We start from the raw sequence: 24,136 nt of genomic DNA, 5'->3' as shown, positions 1-24,136 counted from the left end.
GGTTTGAGGGCAACTAACCCCTCTCTAACGCTCACTCTTTCCCCAAACACATCCAATCAAAATTCTGAGATAGCCATCTTGTTCAACGTAGTTAAAAGACCCGGAAATTAGGTCTTTGAGCACGACAACCCCCTCAGAGCCCTCAGGGCAAAGGTTGTAAGTTATTTCTTGGGGGCATATGAGGTGTTATAGAAAGCGTTGTCGTAAAAGCTTCAAAAAGGGCTCATCTAATTGGAAATTGAAAGAGCTAGTGCCCTTTTACTAGTCAAAAGTGATTGGAGTGCAACTAACCCTCTCTCAAGCCCATCATTCCCCCAAACACATCAAATAAAAATTTTGAGATGACAATTTTGTTGAACGTAGTTAAGAGGTCCGGAAACTATATCTTTGAGGATGACAACCCCCTCACAACCCTCAGGGCAAGGGTTGTGATTTATGCCCTGGGGGTGTATAAGCTGATCTAAGTAAGCGCTGTTGTAGAAAACTTCAAAAAGGGTTCATTCGATTGGACATTGAAAGGGCTAGGGCCCCATTTTAATGGTCGAAAGTGATTGGAGGGCAACTAACCCCCTCTCAAGCCCACCATTTCACAAAACACATCCAATAAAAACTTTGAGATAGGTATTTGTTCAGTGTAGTTGAAAGGTCCGGAAATTATGTTTTTTAGGATGACAGCACCCTCCCCAAAAAAAAATCTCAGAGCAACGGTTTTAAGTTCTGCCCAGGTGGCATATAGGGTTTCTTATAGATGTGTTGTCGTAAAAACTTCAAGAAGGGCTCATTCGATGGGAAATTGAAAGGGTTAGAGTCAAAAGTCAATGGTCAAAAGTGATTGGAGGGCAACTGACCCGTCTCTCACGGCCACTATTTCCCCAAACACATCCAATCAAAATTTTGAAGATAGCTATTTTATTCATCATAGTTGAAAGTTCTGGAAATTTTGTCTTTGAGGATGACATCCCCCCACAGCCCTCAGGGCAAGGGTTGTAAGTTATGGCCTCTTAGCGTATAAGGTTTTTATAGAAAGCGTTGTCGTAGAAACTTCAGAAAGGGCTCATTCATTTGGAAATTGAAAGGTTTAATGCCCTTTCTAATAGTCAAAAGTGATTGGAGGGTAACTGACCCCCCTCCCCTCTCACGCCAACCATTTCCCCAAACACATCCAATCAAAATTTTGAGATAGCCATTTTGTTCAACTTTGTTGAAACTTCTGGAAATTATGTCTTTGAGTATAAAAACTTCCCGCAGGCCTCAGGGCAGGGTTTGTAAGTTACGCCCTGGGGCTATATAAATATTTTATAGAAAGTGTTGTCGTAGAGCCTACAAAAAGGGCTCAAATAATTGGAAATTGAAAAGGCTGGTGCCCTTCTTTATAGTCGAAAGTGATTGGAGGGCAACTAACCACCATCTGACGCCCACCATTTCGCCAAACACGTGCAATCAAAATTTTGAGATAGCCATTTTTTCAACGTAGTTGAAAGCTCTAAAAATTGGGTCTTTTAGGATGACACCCCTCCCCTAAGGCCCTCAGGGCAAGGGTTGCAATTTTTGCCTTTGGGGCATATAAGGTTTTTATAGAAAGTGTTGTCGTAGAAACTCTTTCAATTGGGAATTTAGAGGACTAGTGTCCATATTAACAGACAAAAGCGTTCAAAGGGCGAATTTTCCCCAAGCCCATCATTTCTCCAAACACTTCCGATGAAAATTTTGATATAGCCATTTTGTTGAACTTAATTGAATGGTCAGAAAATTATGTCTTTTAGTATAGCAACCCCTCCCCCCCACAGTCCTCAAGGCTAAGGTTGTAAGTTATGCCCTTGGGGCATATAAGTTTTTTATAGAAAGCAATGTCGTGAAATCTTCAAAAAGGGCTCATTCGATTGGAAATTGAGAGGGCTATTACCCTTTTTAAAAGTTAAAAGTAATCAGAGGGAGAATCAACATCCTCCCCCCCCCCCTCACGCCGATCATTTCCCCGAACATTTCCGATCAAAATTTGGATATAGTTATTTTGTTCAACGTAATTGAAATTTCTAGAAATTATGTCTTTGAGGATGACACCCCCCCCCCCACAGCCCTCAGAGAAAGGGTTGTAATTTATGCCTTGGGGCATAGTCTAAAAATATTTGAGGGCAACTAACCCTCCTCGCACGCCCACCATTTCCCCAAACACATCCAATCAAAATTTCGAGATCCCCATTCAACATTGTTGAAATTTATGGAAATTATGTCTTTGAAGATGACAACCCCACTGCCCTCGGGGCAAGGGTTGTTGTTTATGCCTTGGAGAATATAAGGTGCTTAATGAAGGTGTTGTCGTAAAACTTCAAAACGGGTTCAATTTATTAGAAATTGAAAGGGCTAATGCCATTTTTAATAGTCGAAATGATTGGAGGTTAACACATCCAATCAAAATTTTGAGAATTCTGAAAATTATGTCTTTGAGGATGACGCCCCCCCCCCCACAGGCGTCAGAAAAAAGGGTTTCAAGTTATGGCCTGTTGGCATATAAGGTTTTTATAGACAGCCTTGTCATAGAAACTCCAAAAAAGGCTCACTCGATTTGAAATTAAAAGGGCTAGTGCCCTTTTTAATAGTCGAAAGTGATTGGAGGGTAACTAAACCCCCTCTCATGCCCACCATTTCCCCAAACACATCCAATCAAAATATTCAGCATATCCATTTTGTTCAACATAGTTGAAAGGTCCATAAATTATGTCTTTGAGGATAACAACCCCAACAGCCCTCAGGGCAAAGGTTGTAAGTTATGCCCTGGGGGCATATAAGGTTTTTTATAAGGTTCTTTAATAATGTTCTTATTCTCTCCCCTACCATTTCCCCAAAGACATCCAATCCAAATTTTTATATAGCTATTTTTTTCAACGTAGTTGAAGGTTCTGGAAATTAGGTCTTTGAGGATGTCAACTCCCCTACAGCCCTCAGGGCAATGGTTGCAAGTTATGCCCTGGGGCATATAAGGTTTTTATAGAAAATGTTGTCGTAGAAACTTCAAAAAGGGCTCACTCGATTGGTAATTTAAAAGGCTAGTACCCTTTTAAATCGTCGAAAATGATTTGGGGACAAATATCCCCCCTCTCTAGCTCACTATTCCCCCAAACACTTCGGATAAAAATTTTGAAATAGCCATTTTGTTCAACGTAGCTGAAAGGTCCGGAAATTATGTTTTTGAGGATGACAACCCCCTCACGGCCCTCAAGGCAAGGGACTTAAATTATGCCCTGGGGCATATAAGGTGGTCATAGAAAGCGTTGTCGTAGAAACTTAAAAAAGAGCTCATTGGATTGAAAATTGAAAGGGCTAGTGACTTTTTTAATAGTCAAAAGTGATTTAAGGGCATCTAACCCCCCTCTCACGCTCAGCATTTCCCCAAACACATCCAAGTTGTTGAGATCGGCATTTGTTGAGATAGACAAAATTTTGAGATAGGCAATTTGTTCAACGTAGTTCAAAGGTCCGTAAATTATATTTATGAGGATAACACTCCCCCCAAAGCCCTCAGGGCAAGGGTTGCAAGGTATAACCTTGAGGGGATAGAAGTTTTTTATAGAAAGCGTTGTCGTAGAATTTTTAAAAAGGACTCATTCGATTGGAAATTTAAGTGGCTAGTGCCTTTTTTAATTATCGAAAGTGATTGAAGGGCAACTGACCGCCCTCTCAAGCCCACCATTTTCCCAAACACATCCAGTCAGAATTTAGAGATGGCGATTTTGTTCAACGTAGTTGAAAGTTCAAGAAATTAGGTTTTTGAGGATAACAACCCCCCCCCTTTACCCATCAGGGCAACTGTTGTAAATTATGGCCTGTTGGCATATAAGGTTTGTGTAGAAAGCGTTGTCGTAGAAACTTCCAAAAGAGCTTATTCGATTGGAAATTGAAAGGGCTGGTGGCCTTTTTAATAGTCAAAAGTGATTGGAGGGAAACTAACCCCACTTTGAACCCCACCTTTTCCATAGACACATCCAACCAAAATTTTATAGCCATTTTGTCGTAGTTGGAAAGTCTGGAAATTATGTCTTTTAGGATGACCAACCCCCCACAGGCCTCAGGCCAAGGGATGTAAGTTATGGCCTGTTGGCACATAAGATTTTATAGAAAGTGTTGTCGTAGATGCTTCAAAAAAAGCTAATTTTATTGGAAATTGAAAGGGATAGTGCCCTTTTCAAAAGTCGAAAGTGATTGGAGGGAAACTAACCACCCTCTCACGCCTACCATTTCCAAAAACAAATCCAATCAAAATTTGGAGATATCCCATTTTTCAACGTAGTTGACAGTTTTGGAAATTAGGTCTTTGAAGATGTCCCCCCCCCTCCCAAAAAGAGCCCTCGGGGCAAGGTTTTTAAGTTATCCCCTTGGGGCATTTGAGGTTTTTATAGAAATTGTTATCATAAAAACTTCAAAAAGGGCTCATTCGATTGAAAATTGAAAGGATTAGTATCCTTTTTAATAGTCGAAAGTGATTCGAGGGCAACTAACCCTCCTCTGACGCCCACCATTCCTCCGAACACATCCAATCAAAATCTTGAGATAGCAATTATGTTCAACGTAATTGAAAGGTCTGGAAATTATGTCTTTGAGGATGAGAAAGATACCAGGTACCCCACAGCTTCCAGGGCAACTGTTGTAGGCTATGTCCTGGGTACATACAAGGTTTTTATAGAAATTTTTGTCGTAGAAACTTCAAAAGGTTCTTTCAATTGGGAATTGAGAGGTTTAGTGCCCTTATTAATAGTCCAAAGCGATCAGAGGGAGAATCATCCCCTCCCACGCCCATCATTTCCCCAAACACTTCCAATCAAGATTTTGATATAGTCATTTTGTTGAACGTAATTAAAGGGTCAGAAAATTATGTCTTTCAGTATTACAACCCCCACAGCCCTCAGGGTTAAGGTTGTAAGTTATGCCTAGGGGGCATATGCGGTTTTTATAAAAAAAGCGTTGTCGTAAAAACTTCAAAAAGAGCTCATTCGATTGGAAATTGAGAGGACTATTGCCCTTTTTAATAGTCAAAAGTAATCGGAGGGAGAATCATCCCCCCCCCACTCCCATCATTTCCTCAAAGATTTCCAACCGAAATTTTGATATAGCTATTTTTTCAACGTAGTTGAAAGTTCTAGAAATTATGTCTTTGAGGACGAAAACTCCCCTACAGCCTTCAGGGCAAGGGTTGTAAGTTAAGCTCTGGGGGCATATAAGGTTTTTATATAAAGCTTTGTCGTAGAAACTTCAAAAAGGGCTCATTCGATTGGAAATTGAAAGGACTAGTGTCCTTTTAAATAGTCGAAAATGATTTTAGGGCAACTAAATCCCCTCTCACGACCCCCATTTCCCCAAAAACATCCAAACAAAATTTTGAGATACCCATTTTGTTCAACGTAGTTGAAAATTCTGGAAATTAGATCTTTCAGGATGACCCCCCCCCACAGATCCCCCAGGGCAAGGGTTGTAATTTATGTCTTTTGGCTTAAAAGGTGTTTATAGAAAGCGTTGTCGTAAAAATTTCAAAGAGGGCTCATTTGATTGGAAATTGAAAGGGCTTGTGCCCTTTTTAATAATCGGAAGTAATTGGAGGTCAACTAATCCCCCTCTCACACCCAACTTCCGCAAACGCATCCAATAAAAATTTTGAGATAGCCATTTTGTTCAACGTAGTTGAAAGGTCCGGAAATTATGTCTTTGAGGATGACAACCCCCTCACAGCCCTCAAGGCAAGGGTTATAAGTTATTTCCTGGGGCATATAAGGTGGTCATAGAAAGGGTTGTCATAGAAACTTCCAAAACAGGCTCAGTCGATTGAAAATTGAAATGGCTAGTGCCCCTTTTTAATAGTCGAAAGTAATTGGAGGGAAACCAAAGTTTTGAGATAGGCATTTTGTTCAACGTAGATGAAAGGTCTGGATATTATGTTTTTGAGGATGAGACTCCCCCCAAGCCCTCAGGGCAAGGGTTGTAAGCTATAACCTTGGGGGAATATAAGGTTTTTATAGAAAGTATTGTCGTAGAAACTTTAAAAAGAGCTCATTCAATTGGGAAATTAAAGGGCTAGTGTCCCTTTTTAATAGTCGAAATTGAGTGAAGGGCAACTGACCCCCCTCTCACGCCCACCATTTCCCAAAAGACTTCCAATCAAAATTTTGAGATAGCCACTTTTTTCAATGTAGTTGAAAGCTCTGGAAATTAGGACTTTGAGGATGACCCCCCCCCCTACCCTCAGGGCAAGGGTTTTAAGTTATGGCCTGTTGGCATATAATGTTTTTATAGAAAGCGTGGTCGCAGAAACTTCAAAAAGAGCTCATTCTACTGGAAATTGAAAGGGCTGGTGCCCTTTTTAATATTCGAAAGTAATAGGAGGGCAACTAACGCCCTCTCGCGCCCACCATTTCCCCGAACACTAGAAATTAGGTTCTGGAAATTAGGTTTTTGTGGATGACTACCCCCAAGCCCTTGGGGTAAGGGTTGTGAGTTTTACCCTGGGGAATATCTGGTTTTTATAGATAGCGTTTTAGTAAAAACTGCAAAAAGGGCTCATTCGATTGGAAATTGAAATGGTTAGTGCCCTTTTTAATAGTCGAAAGTGAGTGGAGGGCAACTGTCCCCCCTCTGACGCCCACCATTTTCCCGAACACAACCAATCAAAATTTTGAGATAGCCATTTTGTTCAACGTAGTTGAAAGATCTGGAATTTGTGTCTCTGTCTGAATTTATTTATCTTTGTCTGGAGTTTATGTCTTTAAGGATGAAAAACCCCCACAGCCCCCAGGGCAATGGTTGTAAGTGATGGCCTGAAGGCATATAAGGTTTTTATAGAAAGTTTTATTGTAGAAACTTTAAAAAGTGTTCATTCAATTGGGAATTGAGAGGGCTAGTGCCCTTATTAATATTCAAAAGTAATTGGAGGGAAACTAACCCCACTCTGATGCCCACCTTTTCCATAAGCACATGCAGTAAAATTTTTAGATAGGAATTTTGTTTAATATTGATGAAAAGTCTGAAAATTATGTCTTTGAGGATGACAAACCCCCTACAGGCCTCAGGCCAAGGGTTGTAAGTTATGCCCTGGGTACTATAAAGATTTTATAGAAAGCATTGTCGTAGAAGCTATAAAACGGCTCATAAAATTGGAAATTGAAAGGGCTGGTGCCCTTTTTTATAGTCCAAAGTAATTGGAGGGCAACTAACCCCCCTCTCACGCCCAGCATTTCCCCCAACACATCCAATCGAAATTTTGAGATTGCCATTTTGTTCAACGAAGTTGAAAGTTCTGAAAATTAGGTATATGAGGATGACGACCCCCTCCTCTCCCCCAAAGCTATCTGGGCAAGGGTTGTAAGTTATGCCGTGGGGCGCATATAAGATTTGTATAGAAAGCGATATAATAAAAACTTCAAAAAGGGCTCATTCGATTAGAACTTTAATGGGTTATTGGCCTTATTAATAGTCAAAAGCCATCGGAGGGAGTATTTCCCCCCCCCCCACTCCCATCATTTCCCCAAACACTTCCGATCAACATTTTTGTTGAACGTAATAGAAGGGTCAGAAAATTATGTCCATTCTGACCCCCACTATTTCCCCCAACACGCCCACCTTTGACGCCCACCATCTCCCCGAAAACACCCAATCAAAATTTTATTTAGCCATTATGTTCAGCGTAGTTGAAAGGTCCGGAAAATATGTCTTTGAGGATGAAAATCCCCCTGCAGCTCCCAGGGCAATGGTTGTAAGTTATGCCCTGAGGGAATACAAGTGTTTTGTAGAAAGTTTTGTCGTAGAAACTTCAAAAAGGGCTCATTCAATAAGGAATTGCTAGGACTAATGTTCTTATTAATAGTCAAAAGCGATCGGAGGGCGAATGTCCCCTCCCACGCCCATCATTTCCCCAAACACTTCCGTTCATCATTTTGATAGTCAGTTTGTTGAACGTAATTTAAGAGTCAGAAAATTATGTCTTTTAGTATGACAACCCTCCACAGCCCTCTGGGCTAAGGTTGTAAATTACGCCCTGGGAGCATATAAGGTTTTTGCAGAAAGTGTTGTGGTAAAAACTTCAGAAAAGGGCCCATTCGATTGGAAATTTAGAGGGCTATTGCCCTTTTTAGTAGTCGAAAGTGATTGGAGGGCAACTAATCCCCCTCTCACACCCAACATTTCCCCAATCACATCCAATCAAAATTTTGAGATAGCCATTTTGTTCAACGAAGTTGAAAGCTCTGAAAATTAGGTATATAAGGACGACGACCCCTTCCTCTCCCCCAAAGCCCTCTGGGCAAGGGTTGTAAGTTATGCCGTGGGGCGCATATAAGATTTGTATAGAAAGCGATATAGTAAAAACTTCAAAAAGGGCTCATTCGATTAGAAATTTAAAGGGTTATTGGCCTTATTAATAGTCAAAAGCCATCGGAGGGTGTATTCCCCGCCCCCCCCCTCCCATCATTTCCCCAAACTTTCTCCGATCAACATTTTTGTTGAACGTAATTGAAGGGTCAGAAAATTATGTCCATTCTGACGCCCACTATTTCCCCAAACACGCCCACCTTTGATGCCCACCATTTCCCCGAACACACCCAGTCAAAATTTTATTTAGCCATTATGTTCACCGTAGTTGAAAGGTCCGGAAAATATGTCTTTGAGGATGAAAATCCCCCTGCAGTTCCCAGGGCAATGGCTGTAAGTTATGCCCGGAGGGAATACAAGTGTTTTGTCGAAAGTTTTGTCGTAGAAACTTCAAAAAGGGCTCATTCAATTGGGAATTCAGAGGGCTAATGTTCTTCTTCATAGTCAAAAGCGATCGGAGGACGAATGTCCCCTCCCACGCCCATCATTTCCCTAAACACTTTCGTTCAGCATTTTGATATAGTCAGTTTGTTGAACGTAATTGAAGAGTCAGAAAATTATGTCTTTTAGTATGACAACCCTCCAAAGTCCTCTGGGCTAAGGTTGTAAATTACGCCCTGGGAGCATATAAGGTTTTTGCAGAAAGTGTTGTGGTAAAAACTTCAAAAAGGGCCCATTCAATTGGAAATTTAGAGGGCTATTGCCCTTTTTCAAAGTCTAAAGTTCTCAGAGGAGAATCGCCACCACCACCCTCCCCCCCCCCCACGCCCATCATTTCCTCAAACATTTCCGATCAACGTTTTGATATAGCTATTTTGTTCAACGTCGTTGAAAGGTCTGGAAATTGTCTCTTTTAGGATGACCCCCCCCTCCTTAGCCCTCAGAACAAGGGGTCGTAAATTATGCCCTTCGGGCATAACTGTGCTTAGGAAAAGCAACTCTGCTTCTTATCCAGGAGAATTACCAGTTAATAAACGTTTAAGAAAATATTCTATGTATCTAGCAAAACCGCTCTCATCAGTGATAAATCAGTCGTTCAAGGAGCACAAATTCCCGAGTTCTTGGAAAAAAGCCTACGTGCGCGTTTTACCCAAAGTCAATGACCCGAAATCCTGTGATCGGCTTCGTCCGATTTCTATTACGCCTAATATGGCTAAAGTGACCGTATCCTTTATTTATAGAGAGCTCCTAGCCCAAGTTCAGTCAGCCGTTTCATTACGGTTTCAGTACGGCTGCTTGAAAGGGAGTAGTACGACGCATTATCTAATATGTCTCTACCACCTGATTGCCGAGTGGTCGGACAAAGGCAGTAGCCTCGTTGACCTGCTTTTAGTCGATTATCGTAAGGCATTTGACTTGATCCGCCATTATGCAGCAGCAAATAACCTCAAAAAGATGGGCGCTAGGAAGCATATTTTCCTCTTAGTTGTTGACTTTCTGCGTAACCACTATCAGTGTGTCTATGCCCTCTTCCCAAGTCACTTAAACTCTGAGTGGGCTGAACTGACTTGTGGTGCACCGCAAGGCACTAACCTGGCAGCTCTTTTGTTGTTAGTGGTAATTAACTATATTATCCTCGAGTTTGAAGACAGATTCAAATACGTGGACGATATCTCCCTACTTCTGAAATATCTTGCTGAAAAGTTAGACGTTTATCCCCAGTTCAGCAGTGAGATCAGTAAATCCTTTCTCGAGCAGCGTAGCATTAATGACCTCCAGCTTAATGTGAATAAAACAAAAGTCTTAAAATTTTGGTTGGAAGTGTCTGAAAAATTATGAGCTATAGAGGAGGGCTGATTGCCCTCCAATCATTTTTGACTCTTAAGAGGGCACTATAACTTTTAATTTTCGATCAAATTGGCTCCTTTAAATTATCAATGATATTACTGGCTATGATAGAGCATCGCTGCCTGTGTCCTTATATACCCTATAGTGCTTATATGCCCTTTTAATGCCTTCATACATACAGGGGTTTCGTTCAATTAAAACTGCTCCTAAACGTTCCCTAAAGTTTTCAACTTAATACAATTGGTATCGTTAGTTACAGCAACGGTAGAAGCAAGATTAAATGAGTATAGGTGAAATTTTCAGAGAATACTTCTGTTGTACGAATAACAACCTGCCATCCGTATGCAGGTTGTCAAAAGGATGTATCATCAATATCTTAGGAACAGTTTCTTATATGCAATTAAATAAAAAAACAAGTTTTTTAAAAAGAAAGTAAGGAACGACATTAAAACTTACAACGAACAGAAATTAGTCTGTATATGAAAGGGGCTTTCCCCACCTCAACGCTTCGCACATAACGCAAAAGTCGTTTAGTTATTATAAAAAAAAATTTTTTAAAAATAGTCAAACTTTAGCGTAAAGAGCGAGGTATTGAGGAGGGGACAGCCCCTTTCAAATACGGAAAAATTTCTGTTCGTTTTAAGTTTTAATGTCGCTCCTTACTTTCAGTTTAAAAAACTTGTTTTTTTTATTTAATTTCTGATCATTTTTTAGTTAATGCAGCTTTTATTTGTATAAAAATTTTACTTTTCTTTTGCTAAATGGATGTCTTTACAAATTAACTTACGTAAATAACTTCTATATTCGTATATTTTTCTTCTGGCAAAAAATACAAAGTTGCAGATTTTTGCAGATATGAGCTTGAAACCTATGTAATAGGGCTTTCTGATACGCTGAATCTGACGGTGTGATTTTCATGTTTTTTTTATTACGTATATGTTATTACTTATATGAAGGGGTTCTCCCCTTAGTCAATACCACCCTCTTTACGTTAAAAGTTAAAAAAAAAAAATTTATTAATAAACCCCAGAATAAGAAAGGCCGTTTAATTATAATAGATAGCTCTTTTGAAAGCACAAAAAAAAACTGTAGCGTAAAGAGCGAGGTTGTGACTTGGGGGAGAACCCCCTCAAATACACTATAATTTCTGTTCGTTTTAAGTTCTAATATTCCTTCTTACATTTCAGTTGAAAAAACTTGTTTTTTTTTATTTAATTTCTGATCGTTTCTTAAATAATGCTTGGAAATCCGGCGCCCCCTTCATAGAAATGTCCCTTACCCCAAAGAAACATCCTACACGGAAATATTCTCCAGAGTAACCCCCTCCTCAAGCCCCCCCCCCTCTAAAAAAAATCCTTCCTGAAAATGGTTGTATACTTCCCAATAACCAATAAATAATGCTGGCAAGTCCGGTGCCCCCTTCATGGTGATTTCCCTTCCCTCATGATCACTTCCATCATGAAAAGATCCTCCCACATAACCACCGAGCCCACCAAACCAACCCCAAACCCACAAAAACACAACATAAAAAATATTGTAAAATAACCAAAAACCAAAAAACAATGTTAACATTTGTAAAGGTAAAAAAATTTATCCCAACCACGTGGAACATAGGGGGCTTAAGTCATCCTAAAAGACATATTTATCATATTTTTGACCATGCTGAACAAAATGGCTATCTCGAAATTTTGATCGGGTGACTTTGGAAAAAAATGAGCGTGGGAGGGGGCCTAGTTGCCCTCCATTTTTTTGGTCACCTAAAAAGGGCAGTAGAACTTTTAATGTCCATTCGAATGAGCCTTCCTACGATATTCTAGGACGACTGGGTTTATACGATCACCCCTGGGGAAAAAAAACAAAAAAAACAAAAAAACACGCATCCGTGATCTTTATTCTGGTGTAAAGGGGGGGCCTTGTCACGGTGATGACTCCATGCCCAACTCAGCCATGAGACCCGAGTACCCCTAATTAAGCCTCAAAAGACGAAATGTACCAAGTGAGAGAGATATCTTGATAAAATCCTGATCATCGAAAATAAATATACAAGACAACACAGGTATAAGAAAAACTAAGATTTTATTATTAAAGAAGAGAACTTTTTAGTTAATAGTTAATTCATATAAACTCAATGTTCAATAACTATGATTCATAATCGAAGATCAATTCTTGTTTTATAATTGCTTGAAGTAAAGTTTATCATTATTTAAGGAAAGCAAGCATAATAACTAGTATATTAAGACTAATATGTTCCTGCTTAAAGGAATTTAATATTAATATTAAAGAGTGGGATATATATGTGTATATATATATACCCATTTACTAATATTTTATCATAATAAAACTAAGAAAGGAGCAAGGAACATATTAGACTTACATTGTGCATGCATACAAAAAGCTTGCGCCAATCCAAAAACCCAACTGACTTCTCACGTCAGTCTCATGCTATATAAAAGGATATGTTCTGTCAACAAACGTATCTAAATTCAAACCTTCTAAGAAAGGGTGTATTGCAAAATAAGGAAACTGTCTTAAAAAGAGAAAGGGTTACAAAATTAGTTCATCAGAAATATACTCTGAAAGAACATTGGCTTAAGCCGGATTCGACCAGATTCATAGCAACTTGATATTAAATGTTAAAATTATGAGGACATTTATTACAAATCCGACCTTGTAATATAAGCTTGCGTAAAAGTTTTTAAAGTTATTATTATTCTGATAACTTCAAATAACTACAGAAAAATATTATGGTCCTCGCACTCAATGGCGCTGGACTTTACAATGATAAATCATGAGACAAGAAAACAGAGAAACACAGAATTAAATACATTATTGGTATACAGTTGGTTAAATACATAATTGGTATACAGCAATAGAAAATCAATTGAATTTTAGGCTGCAACGCTATTGAATGAGTAAGTGACCAAGAAACTGTAAGACTATTAATAGACAGAAGATTATCAGCTGAAGGTAGCTTCTGTTCGCTAGCCTTTAATGATTTAATACTATTTTATCATTTGCGGTACTGGGTCTATTTTCCTCACATCTACGATCGTGCCTTATCGTGTAATTATGGAACTTAGAACCTTTTTACAACACGATTCCCTTTTATTTTCTTCAAGGCAATTGAACAGAATAAGGAAAACAAACGACTATCATTTTTCTTATAAGTAAAGGCTCTAGAAGGTCAAATATTATTTAAAGGTAAATAGTCTACTTATTAAATGATATATATTTTTTTCTATTAATTAGTACATACATTATTGTTATATTAATTGGTGCTTAAAAATTAATAGAAACTCAGTAACTAGAGAAGAATCACACATAACCCAAACATCAAGCTAAACATAACCAAACCATCTATCACAACTAAATCCGTCACCATCTTTCTAAGTTAAGTACTAGCTACATCTATTCCGTTGGGGCTCAGGGAAAGAGAAGAAAGCAAGAAAAGATCAATTCTAATGAATTGCAATTTTGTATTTTCATTCAGTGACCATACTCAGTTGACCAGTTCACTCTTAATTTGGAATCAAACTTCTCGTCTTATGAATTTGTGGTTTCCTAATAATATTGGAATCCTTTTGCTACAATAGCATAATTAACTAAATTAAATTATCCGCCAATTCCCAAACAAAATGAAATTTATTCATTTACTTTTTTTTCTATTAGGTTTAAATAAATGTATATATGTATATGCATTTTTTTTTTTTTTTCTGTTTATTATTTACGCGGTACACAATTAAAAATTAACAACAAATTGCTTAATAACGAAGGCCTTATTTTAAAAAAAACACAAAACTGTCGAGTTTCCATAACTTTCTTTCGTAGCTGGCATGACTACCAAGCAATATATGATCATTAAATAATTTGAAGATGCCTGGAATCATCGCTCTAGGTAAAACTATTTAAATAGATGGTTCTGCAGCTGCTTTTTGGCTTAGCCTAAAATGACTGTTCGGAGCACACTCAATTCTATAGAGAACGTCATCTATTAAAACTAACTCTTGAATAATAGGAACGAACCATGAAGAGGCTTTATCAAATATCATATTCTTTTTTTCAATATCCATATCATCAAAATTAAAAATGCGGTAGACACTATGCTCACCGCGGATTGGCCAATCCTTCTGGGTCCCTGGTTCATAACAGGAATGTGGGGTCAGTATCCACTTATAACCTGGCGGGCTTATCATATATAGAGCTCCTCTTTTGAGCACGGTTGTCTTTTAACACATCCGGCTCTTTCAATAAATCAATATTAATTCTCATCTCGGGATCCCGTAAGTGTCCGTTGTTTAAGTCCTCAGCTTGCAGACCTAATTAACACACAGTAGGATTACTAATAAAAAAAAATAGCCGCTGCTAAAATTTAAATTTGGTTAAGAACCAGATATAAGGTCTGACTGCTGTCTATTATCTCTAGACTTAGCCTTCATAAAATATAAAGCATCATCTCAATCTCAGGAATATATTTCATGCGTAAATAAAGGATTATCCATAATAAGTAATGACATCGGGTACATCTTTCTAGAGAGAACCCAATCTTTACATAAATATCTAAATTTTTAACATCCGCATAAATATTACCCCGTCTTCCCCAAATATAATACTGAATCTGAGAGATCTTCAGAGTTTCATATAAGCCGTATAATTCCATAACAATATAAGAGTGTTTTGAAATTGGTTTAGACAAAAATCTACAAAAAGAACAAACGACTCCCATCCTTCCGTCATCCCTTTCATGACAAAGAACAGCCCCGGCTCCATTTTCAGAGGAGTCAACAAATAATTTAAAAAAATAGGAATATTTTCAGGCGCTTCTGTTCTTCTATAGCAACTAATTTGGATATTTGAGGTCTAATTTTGTCAGGCGACACGATATATCTCAATACTGTAATAGGTTCTTCAAAACTTGTGATTTAGAAGCTAATAACTAATTGTTGTGAGTTTTTAAACGCCTGAAAAATATCTTGACATGAAATAAACGCTCATTAGGTTAGGTTTTATTTAGTAAATATATCATAAAAAAAAATTTGAAAATGAAGGAACGGTAACTTCCTGGAAATAATTTATCCATGAAGCTAGCGAAAGCTTTTGGCCCAAATACACTTCCTTGTGGTATTCTTGTGTAGCAATAGATGTGGCCATTTAAAGGTGATAAAAAAAAGAATAATTTTTGGTATCTTTCATAAATATAAATTTGAAAAAAAAACAATGCGCATGTGAAAATCTCTGTAGAACGTTCCTTTCGACAAATTTTGTAAAATGTCAGAAGTTCAAGGAATTAGGAAGGCTGTCTTCCATGTTATTATTAATTGTACGTAAATTAATTAGAAATCGAGTATTTTCTCTATTAAGAGCCTCATTTTTACTGACAGAATGTTTCCTTATAAGGAAAAGAGGAGAAGGGAAAGGATATGCCCTTTCCTCTACTATAGTGGATTTCAGCATAGTTTATAAATGTTCTTTTAGCACAAAGCCATTTAATGAGGGATTCTAAACTGCTCAGGTAATTTAAATTATGTTTAAAGTGGTGCATCAAGGCTTAAAACCCGTTAAATTATTTTGACATCGGTCATACGCTTCTTTAGAAAAGCAATTGTCACTATTTAAGAGCAATTGAACCAGCTCTCGGAAAACAATTATTTTTTTACGTTTAAAGTGAAACGTAGTAAGAAATTTTTCATATTCTGGTTTTGGAACAATAATTAAATTATTGTCATCAAGTATTGAGATATTTTCTGTAGTAACTAGCTTACAATCTATACTTTTTAAAATCACTAATACACCCCTATATGCTAATCCATCATTAAACCTGCTTAATCCTTAGCCTTGGTTCAAAATTCTAACTTCCTTTCACGAAAGTGAAAGGGACTGTCTAGTCCTTCCATATTTTTGAACTTTAGGAGTACGGCGAAAGACACTTGTCAACTACCAAAAATCCCCGAAAAGACTCAGTGTCTTATTTTAACTTCTATCATTCTAAAATATTTGTGTAATATCTGAGCAATCCTTTTTTTTTTGTGAATAAATCTTCTGATATTCTCATGTAATTTTTGTTCAAAGGCCTTTTATTTTAATAAATCAAGACCTAAAAGGAGGCATTCATTCTCCGTAAAATTTTTATCTAATTAAGAATAGCTATCAAATTCCGCATTAATACGCACAAAAAAAATCCTGCTACCCGCTCATTATTTTCATGCGTAAGTTGCATAATATGTTAAATTTTTTCGGTCCGTGAAATTTTATTAAGAAAAGCAGAGGTTTAATGAGCTTCTTTTTATAATGGACACTGGATAATGCTATAAGCTACATGTTGGAGTACTGGAGCTGGCGTAGCTCCTGTATTTAGATTAGAAGCTTGCCCAAGGGCTGAAGCTTCCGGTTTATCACTTTCCCGAGGTAGGGACATTACTTAAGGAGAAATTAATTATAGCATACCAAACTTAAGCAACCAACTAATCCTGTTTGAGTGAACTGGAACTGAGGAAAAGGCAACTATCTATACTCCACCAACCAACAATTCTTTTACGAGGGTACCAAATTGAGCAATATCCAAATATAATTTGACTGTTTTTATTATTGCGGTTAGTCTTATTTTTATAAATCTAAAAAAAAAGCATAAGCGTACAGGCAAGCAGTGAAGGCGAAGAAAAATTAAAGGGATTCAATTATTTATGATAATTTAAGTAATAAAAAAAAATTACAAAAAGGATTTATAATCAAGATTCTGCTCTCTCAAAATTAAGCGTAGCGTTAAAAAGAGGCGCTTTTAATGCAATAGAATCCCACCACGTTTCGCTGCCACCATTTTGTCAGGGGGGGGCTTGCCATGGTGATGACTCCATGCCCAAACTCAGCCATGAGACCCGAGAACCCATAAATAAGCCTCAATAGACGAAATGATCCAAGTGAGAGAGATATCTTGACAAAATCCTTATCATCGAAAATAAATAAACAAGACAACACATTTATAAGAAAAACTAAGATTTTATTATTAAAGAAGAGAACTTTTTAGTTAATAGTTAATTCATATAAACTCAATGTTCAATAATTATGATTCATAATCGAAGATCAATTCTTGTTCTATAATTGCTTGAAGTAAAGTTTATTATTATTTAAGGAAAGCAAGCATAATAACTAGTATATTAAGACTAATATGTTCCTGCTTAAAGGAATTTAATAATAATATTAAAGAATGGGATATATATATATGTATATATATATCCATTTACTAAGATTTTAACATAATAAAATTAAGAAAGGAGCAAGGAACATATTAGACTTACATTGTGCATGCATACAAAAAGCTTGCGCCAATCCAAAAACCCAACTGACTTCTCCCGTCAGTCTCATGCTATATCAAAAGGATATGTTCCCCTATTTGTCAAACAAACGTATCTAAATTCAAACCATTCTAAGAAAGGGTTGCTATTGCAAAATAAGGAAACTGTCTTAAAAGAGAAAGGATTACAAAGATTAGTTCATCAGATTCATATACTCTGAAAAGAACATTGGCTTAAGCCGGATTCGACCAAATTCATAGCAACTTGATATTAATGTTAAAATTAGAAGGACATTTCTTACACTGGCAAAAAATGTAAAATTCCACATTTTTGTAGATAGGAGCTTGAAACCTCTACAGTAGGGTTCTCTGATACGCTGAATATGATGGTGTGATTTTCATTAAGGTTCTATAACTTTTAGGGGTCTTTCCCCCTTTTTTTGAAAATCAGCCAAATTTTCTCAGGCGCGTAACGTTTGATGGGTAGCACTAAACTTGATGAAAGTTATATATTTGAAATCAGCATTGAAATCTGATTCTTTTGATATATCTATTGGTATCAATAACCCGTTCTCTAGAGTTTCGGTTACCATTGAGCCGGGTCGCTCCTTACTTACAGTTCGTTACCACGAACTGTTTGATTAAAACTTACAACGCTTACTGTAGGGGATGTTGAACTAACCAAAAGACAATATTTGTATCATAATACTAATGCTTCTACTCCTACAACTACTGCTGCTATTACTATTGCTGCTACTACTACTACTGCTACTAAAGCTAAGACTACTACTATTAAATACACTTCTACTGCTAATAGTATATTTAATGGTACTACTACTACAACTAACAAACCAAAGGGCATTAAGAAGAAAATTTTGGGCGATATTACAACTGTATTGGAATAAATCGAAACACACTATGCCCATAAAGGTTGTCGAGAGGATGTATCAGCAATGATTCGGGACTGGTTATCGGTACTAAGTTAAAAATGCCATCGTGTGTTGAAGGGGATGTTGAAAAAAAGCGATATTTGCATACTGCTACTACAACTATTGCTACGCATAATTACTAAACCTTTCAACAATACTGAAAAAATTTATGTCTCAAAACTTGGTTTAGATGCTTGTTATGGGAAATGATGGGTGTGGGGGGGGGGAAGGATTCTTTCAAATAAATTTGACTCTGAAAAAGGACACTGCAACTTCCAATTTAAAATCAAATGAAACCCATCTATACTCACTCACTCATAGACTCATTTATTTTATAAACAACTATCGTACCCGTGGCCGAAGCCATGACTGAATGGCGCTGTTTAGTACATTGCATAAAACTGGTCACTGGCGGTTTAAATAACTGACAAAAAAAAGGCACGAATGAATTGCCGTGACGGGTTGTTCGACACTTTGGCGCCACAAGTTTTACCAAAAAAGGCTTGAATACAAAAAAAAATACAAAAGGAAAATATATACGTATAAGGGAATTTGCAACCAAATTTAATTTATCTTAGTAAAATGTCACTTTCCAGAATGTTCTTTGGGTTTACTTTTTGTTTGGGTGGAATTTTTGCTGCAAACTGATTAGTTGCTTGAAATAAAGTATGTTTATTTTTATTTTTTTTTCACCTTTTACAGATATCTCGTGAGTGATATGGAGCAAACTGATTACTTAGTTGCTAGTTCTATGGTAGCACATTGGCTTTGCTACTTCAACAGTGCTATCAATCCGGTTATATATAACTTTATGAGCCGTAAGTCTTTTCTTATATTTCCTATAAGTTTTGCTAAGTTTGAGTGTTTTTTGCATCTTTTTTTCAGTAAAAAACCTGAATGTGTCTTCTGTACAAAAAATAAATGTTCTGTACGATCGCCATCTACATTGAAAAACTTATATTATTTGTAATTAAATGAAGAAATGACAATTTGAAAAATAACCAAAAATACGTGAGAGAAAAGAAAAATAGTAGAAAAGACAATCCCAAATGACTTTTTAATCAAGAGTCACACTTATTTGCGAATGACCCTTTCACTGGCAATGACAGTTATATAAAAATTATTTTTAGTATATGTTGAACTCGCTTAATCTAAAATTGAATTCCAAAGCATTGTTTGTCCATTACCATAATTTGTACAATCCTATAAGATAACTATTGTATGTTTCAATAGTGGGCCTACTATAATACCTTTCAATTTATCCTGGTTCTACTCAGTTAACTAACTAAGTTTCATCGTGAGTTCCTTGTCAAACAGTTCGTGGTAACGAACTGTAAGTAAGGAGCGACCCGGCTCAATGGTAACCGAAACTCTAGAAAACAGGTTTTTGATACCAGTAGATATATCAAAAGAATCAGATTTCAATTTTGATTTCAAATATATAACTTTCATCAAGTTTAGTGCTACCCATCAAAAGTTACGCGCCTGAGAAAATTTGGCTGATTTTCAAAAAAAGGGGGAAAGACCCCCTAAAAGTTATAGAACCTTAATGAAAATCACACAATCATATTCAGCGTATCATAGAACCCTACTGCAGAGGTTTCAAGCTCCTGTGTACAAAAATGTGGAGTTTCACATTTTTTGTCAAAAGAAAGATCACGGATGCGTGTTTATTTGTTTGTTTGTTTGTTTGTTTGTTTTTTTTTTGATTTTTTTCCCAGGGGTGATCTTATCGACCCAGTGGTCCTAGAATATCGTGGGAGGGCTCATTAGAACTGAAATTAAAATTTCTAGCGCCCTTTTTAAGTGTCTAAAAAAATGGAGGGCAACTAGGCCCCCTCACACGCTCACTTTTTTCCCAAAGTCACCCGATCAAAATTTTGAGATAGCCATTTTGTTCAGCATGGTCGAAAATATGATAAATATGTCTTTTAGGATGACTTAATCCCCCGAAGTTCCCAGAGGGAGGGCTAAAAGTTATGAACTTTACCCAATGTTAACATATAGTATTGGTTAGTGGGAAGTATACAGACGTTTTCTGGTGGTTTTTTTTGTGTTTGTGGGTGGGATGGGTGGGTCGGTGGTTATGTTGGAGGATCTGTTCATGAAGGAAGTTTTCATGGGGGAAGGGAAATTGCCATGAAGGGGGCGTTGGACTTGCCAGCATTATTTATTGGTTATTGGGAAGTATACAACCATTTTCAGGAAGGATTTTTTCTGGAGGGGGGGCTAGAGGAGGGGGTTACTCTGGAGAATATTTCCGTGGAGGATGTTTCTTTGGGGTAAGGGACATTTCTATGAAGGGGGCGCCGGATATCCAAGCATTATTTAAGAAACGATCAGAAATTAAATAAAAAAAAACAAGTTTTTTCAACTGAAATGTAAGAAGGAATATTAGAACTTAAAACGAACAGAAATTATAACGTATGTGAGGGGGTTCTCCCCCAAGTCAATACCTCGCTCTTTACGCTACAGTTTTTTTTAGTGCTTTCAAAAGAGCTATCTATTCTAATTAAACGGCCTTTGTGATTCAGGGGTTTCTGAATCAAAATTTTTTTAACTTTTAACGTAAAGAGCGTGGTATTGACTAAGGGAGAACCCCTTCATATAAGTAATAACATATACGTAATAAAAAAAACAATAAAAAAACAAGCGATACGGCTCAATAGTAATCGAAACTTTTAAAAACGAAATTTTGATGTCAATAAATGTATCAAAAGAATGTGTTTATAATGCTGATCCTATATATATAAATTTTATTAAGTTTAGTATTACTCATCAAAGGCTACGAGCCTGAGAAAATTTACTCGATCTTTTAAAGAGGGGGGAAACATCCCCTACAAGTGAAAGAATTTTAATGAAAATCACACCCTCAGATTCAGAGAATCAGAAAACCCTATTACATAGGTTTCAAGCTCATATCTGCAAGAATCTGCAACTTTGTATTTTTTGCCAGAAGAAAAATATACGAATATAGAAGTTAGTTACGTAAGTTAATTTGTAAAGACATCCATTTAGCAAAAGAAAAGTAAAATTTTTATACAAATAAAAGCTGCATTAACTAAAAAACGATCAGAAATTAAATAAAAAAAACAAGTTTTTTAAACTGAAAGTAAGGAGCGACATTAAAACTTAAAACGAACAGAAATTATTCCGTATATGAAAGGGGCTGTCCCCTCCTCAACGCCTCGCTCTTTACGCTAAAGTTTGACTCTGTCTCACAACTTTATTTTTTAAAACAATACAAAACCTTAGCGTAAAGAGCGAGGCGTTGAGGAGGGGACAGCCCCTTTCATACACGGAATAATTTCTGTTCGTTTTAAGTTTTAATGTCGCTCCTTACTTTCAGTTTAAAAAACTTGTTTTTTTTATTTAATAAGTGTAAGAGACTGGCAAACTAAATCTTTTATCTTTGATGTCATGTAGGAAAGTGCACTTTTTTTACCTGGTAAATTAAGATATCCCATTAGTTTCTCCTAGTGCATAAGATCTCTAGCTTTAAAATAACTGAAAATATCATGTAAAAAAGATTCGTAGATGGTGCCAGAGTACAGAATATTAGTATAGAAGACGTATAGAAGAGTATAGAATAAATAGCTATCAAATTCAGATGACCTTGACTGAATTCAATATTCAATGGGTTTTTCTTATAGGCTAGACCAAGGAAATGGAGAGTTGAATAGAAAGTGATTAATAATAGTAATAATAATAAAAATAATAATAATAATAATACTAATAATACTAATAATAATAATAATAATAATAATAATAATAATAATAATAATAATAATAATAATAATGATAATAATAATAATAATATAGCTATAACAATTAAATAATGATAACATAAATAAAAATTATAATAATAATCATTATTATTATTATGTATCACCCACATTCATTAATCTAGAAGACAAACGGATCAAGCCATGATGAAGCAACAAGCACCGATATGGAGTTGCTTACAAGCTATTTCGTTTATTAGTCAGCTTCACAATGAAACAGTTCGTAGTAACGAATGGTAAGCAAGGAGCAACTCGGTCCAATACTAACCGAAGCTCTGAAAAAAAGAATTTGAGTAACAATAGACACATCAAAGGAATTGGCTTTTTATGCTAATTTTAAATATATAAAATTAATTACGTTGAATGTTGCGCATCAAAAATTGCGAGCCTGATAAAATTTGCTTGATTTTCAAAAAGGAATCTTATTGAAAATTAGACCATCAGACTCAGCGTATACTCTACTGTAGAGTTTTCAAGCTCCCATCTTTAAAAATGTGGAATTTGAATTTTTTTTTTTTTTTTTTTTTGCCAGAAGAAAGACCACGAATGTGTGTTTTTTTTGTTTTTTTTTCTTTTCTTTTTCTTTGTTCTTTCCGGGGGTGATCGTACCGAATCAATAGTCCTAAAACGTTGTGATAAAGCTCATTTGAACGGAAATTAAAGGTTCTAGTGCTATTTTTAAGTGACCGAAAAATCGGAGGGTAACTATTCCCCCTCCTAAGCCTTTTTTCCTCAGTTTTGTTGTTGAACATTATATCCTACTTCGATCGAGCATCAACACGTAAGTGTCAGACTTTGCTTTGGAGCTCTGTTCATCAATTTCGGCTGACTAGAAGAGTATCCTCAGCAGCTCAGAGGTCACCAATCTATAGAGCAATTGCTCTTTGAAACTCTATTCCCAGTGAACTTTCTCTTATGAAAAACTCTTCTTCCCTTTGCAGAAAAATATCCTCTAAGGCTTGAAGTATTTTCGTTTTCTTTATTTGCTTATTGATTTTGCAATACCTATTTTTTCCGCTTTACTTTATCTAGTTTTTTATTCCTTTTTCTTCTCTTATTATGTTGAATCAGATTAGCACCCCGTTGTTTAATATTATTATTAATGGTTTGGAATTTAAATAAATTACAGGAAATTTTCAGTTTGGAGAAAATTAAGTCTAAGGTTATTGTTGTTATTGTTATTGTTGTTATCTAAGGTTATTGGGGGGGGGGGACTATCTGGGTATGGATTTTCTGAGGGAAAGTTTTCCATTGAAATTTGGAAGTTTCCAGGGGTGAGTTTCCAGGGGAAATTTTACATGGGGGGGGGGGGGAGTCTGCCAGGATTCACATACGAAATTCGTTTTATTATTCTTACTTTCTCGTTGGTGACCCCATTTTTCAAGTGGAGATGCTCTAGGGGAATTCCCTGATTTTTTTACGTGGGGGGAGGGGGCTCCACAGTAAAATTTCTCCACGGGGGATTATTACCAAGAGAAATTCTACATGGGGAAATTTTCCGCAGGGAAAACACTCCATTAGGGGAAGGGGTTACCGGGAAATATTTTCCACAAAAGGGTATACCGCCCTGAGCTGAAAAACGATCAGAAATTATAAAAAAAAATAATAAAAATAATAAATATAATGTAAAAAATTAATAAATAGAAAAAAAGTCTTTCGTCAAGTGAAATTGTGCTAAGGAGTATTTTTCAAGCTGATTCGTAAGCAAAAAATTTTCTGGGGGGAATTCGCAGCGAGGATGTCCGTGGATAGTTTTCCAGGGAATAATTTTACTTGAGAAAAACTTTCTACGATAAATATTTTTATGGAGAGGGGATTTTCCACGGAGGGGGGGGGGTGAATTTCCCGAGATTATTTGAAAAATGATCAGAATTAAATTTCAAATAACAAGTTTTTTCTACTGAAAGTAAGGAGCAACATCAAAACTAAAAAAAAACGTTCCGTATACAGGGGGCTACCCCCTCCTCAAAACTCCGCTCTTTACGCTAAAGGTCGACATC

At 36.6% G+C, this 24,136-nt stretch overlaps 1 protein-coding gene across 1 annotated transcript in view; it reads left to right on the top strand.

Annotated features, from left to right (window-relative positions):
- Positions 1-24,136, top strand: part of LOC148945889 (orexin receptor type 2-like) — a 463,622-nt gene that overhangs the window by 396,036 nt on the left and 43,450 nt on the right. Inside the window, exon 7 of the mRNA XM_089097767.1 lies at positions 19,054-19,169. Within this exon, the coding sequence (XP_088953893.1) occupies positions 19,054-19,169 (116 nt within the window). The remainder of the gene's footprint in view (positions 1-19,053; positions 19,170-24,136) is intronic.

This window comes from Artemia sp. Qi Xiang Cuo, chromosome 12 (assembly GCF_049724085.1).
Source record: "Artemia sp. Qi Xiang Cuo chromosome 12, ASM4972408v1, whole genome shotgun sequence".
Classification (NCBI taxonomy): domain Eukaryota; kingdom Metazoa; phylum Arthropoda; class Branchiopoda; order Anostraca; family Artemiidae; genus Artemia; species Artemia sp. Qi Xiang Cuo.
The sequence above is the reverse complement of the archived record's forward strand: the minus strand, read 5'-3'. Positions and strand labels throughout refer to the sequence as shown.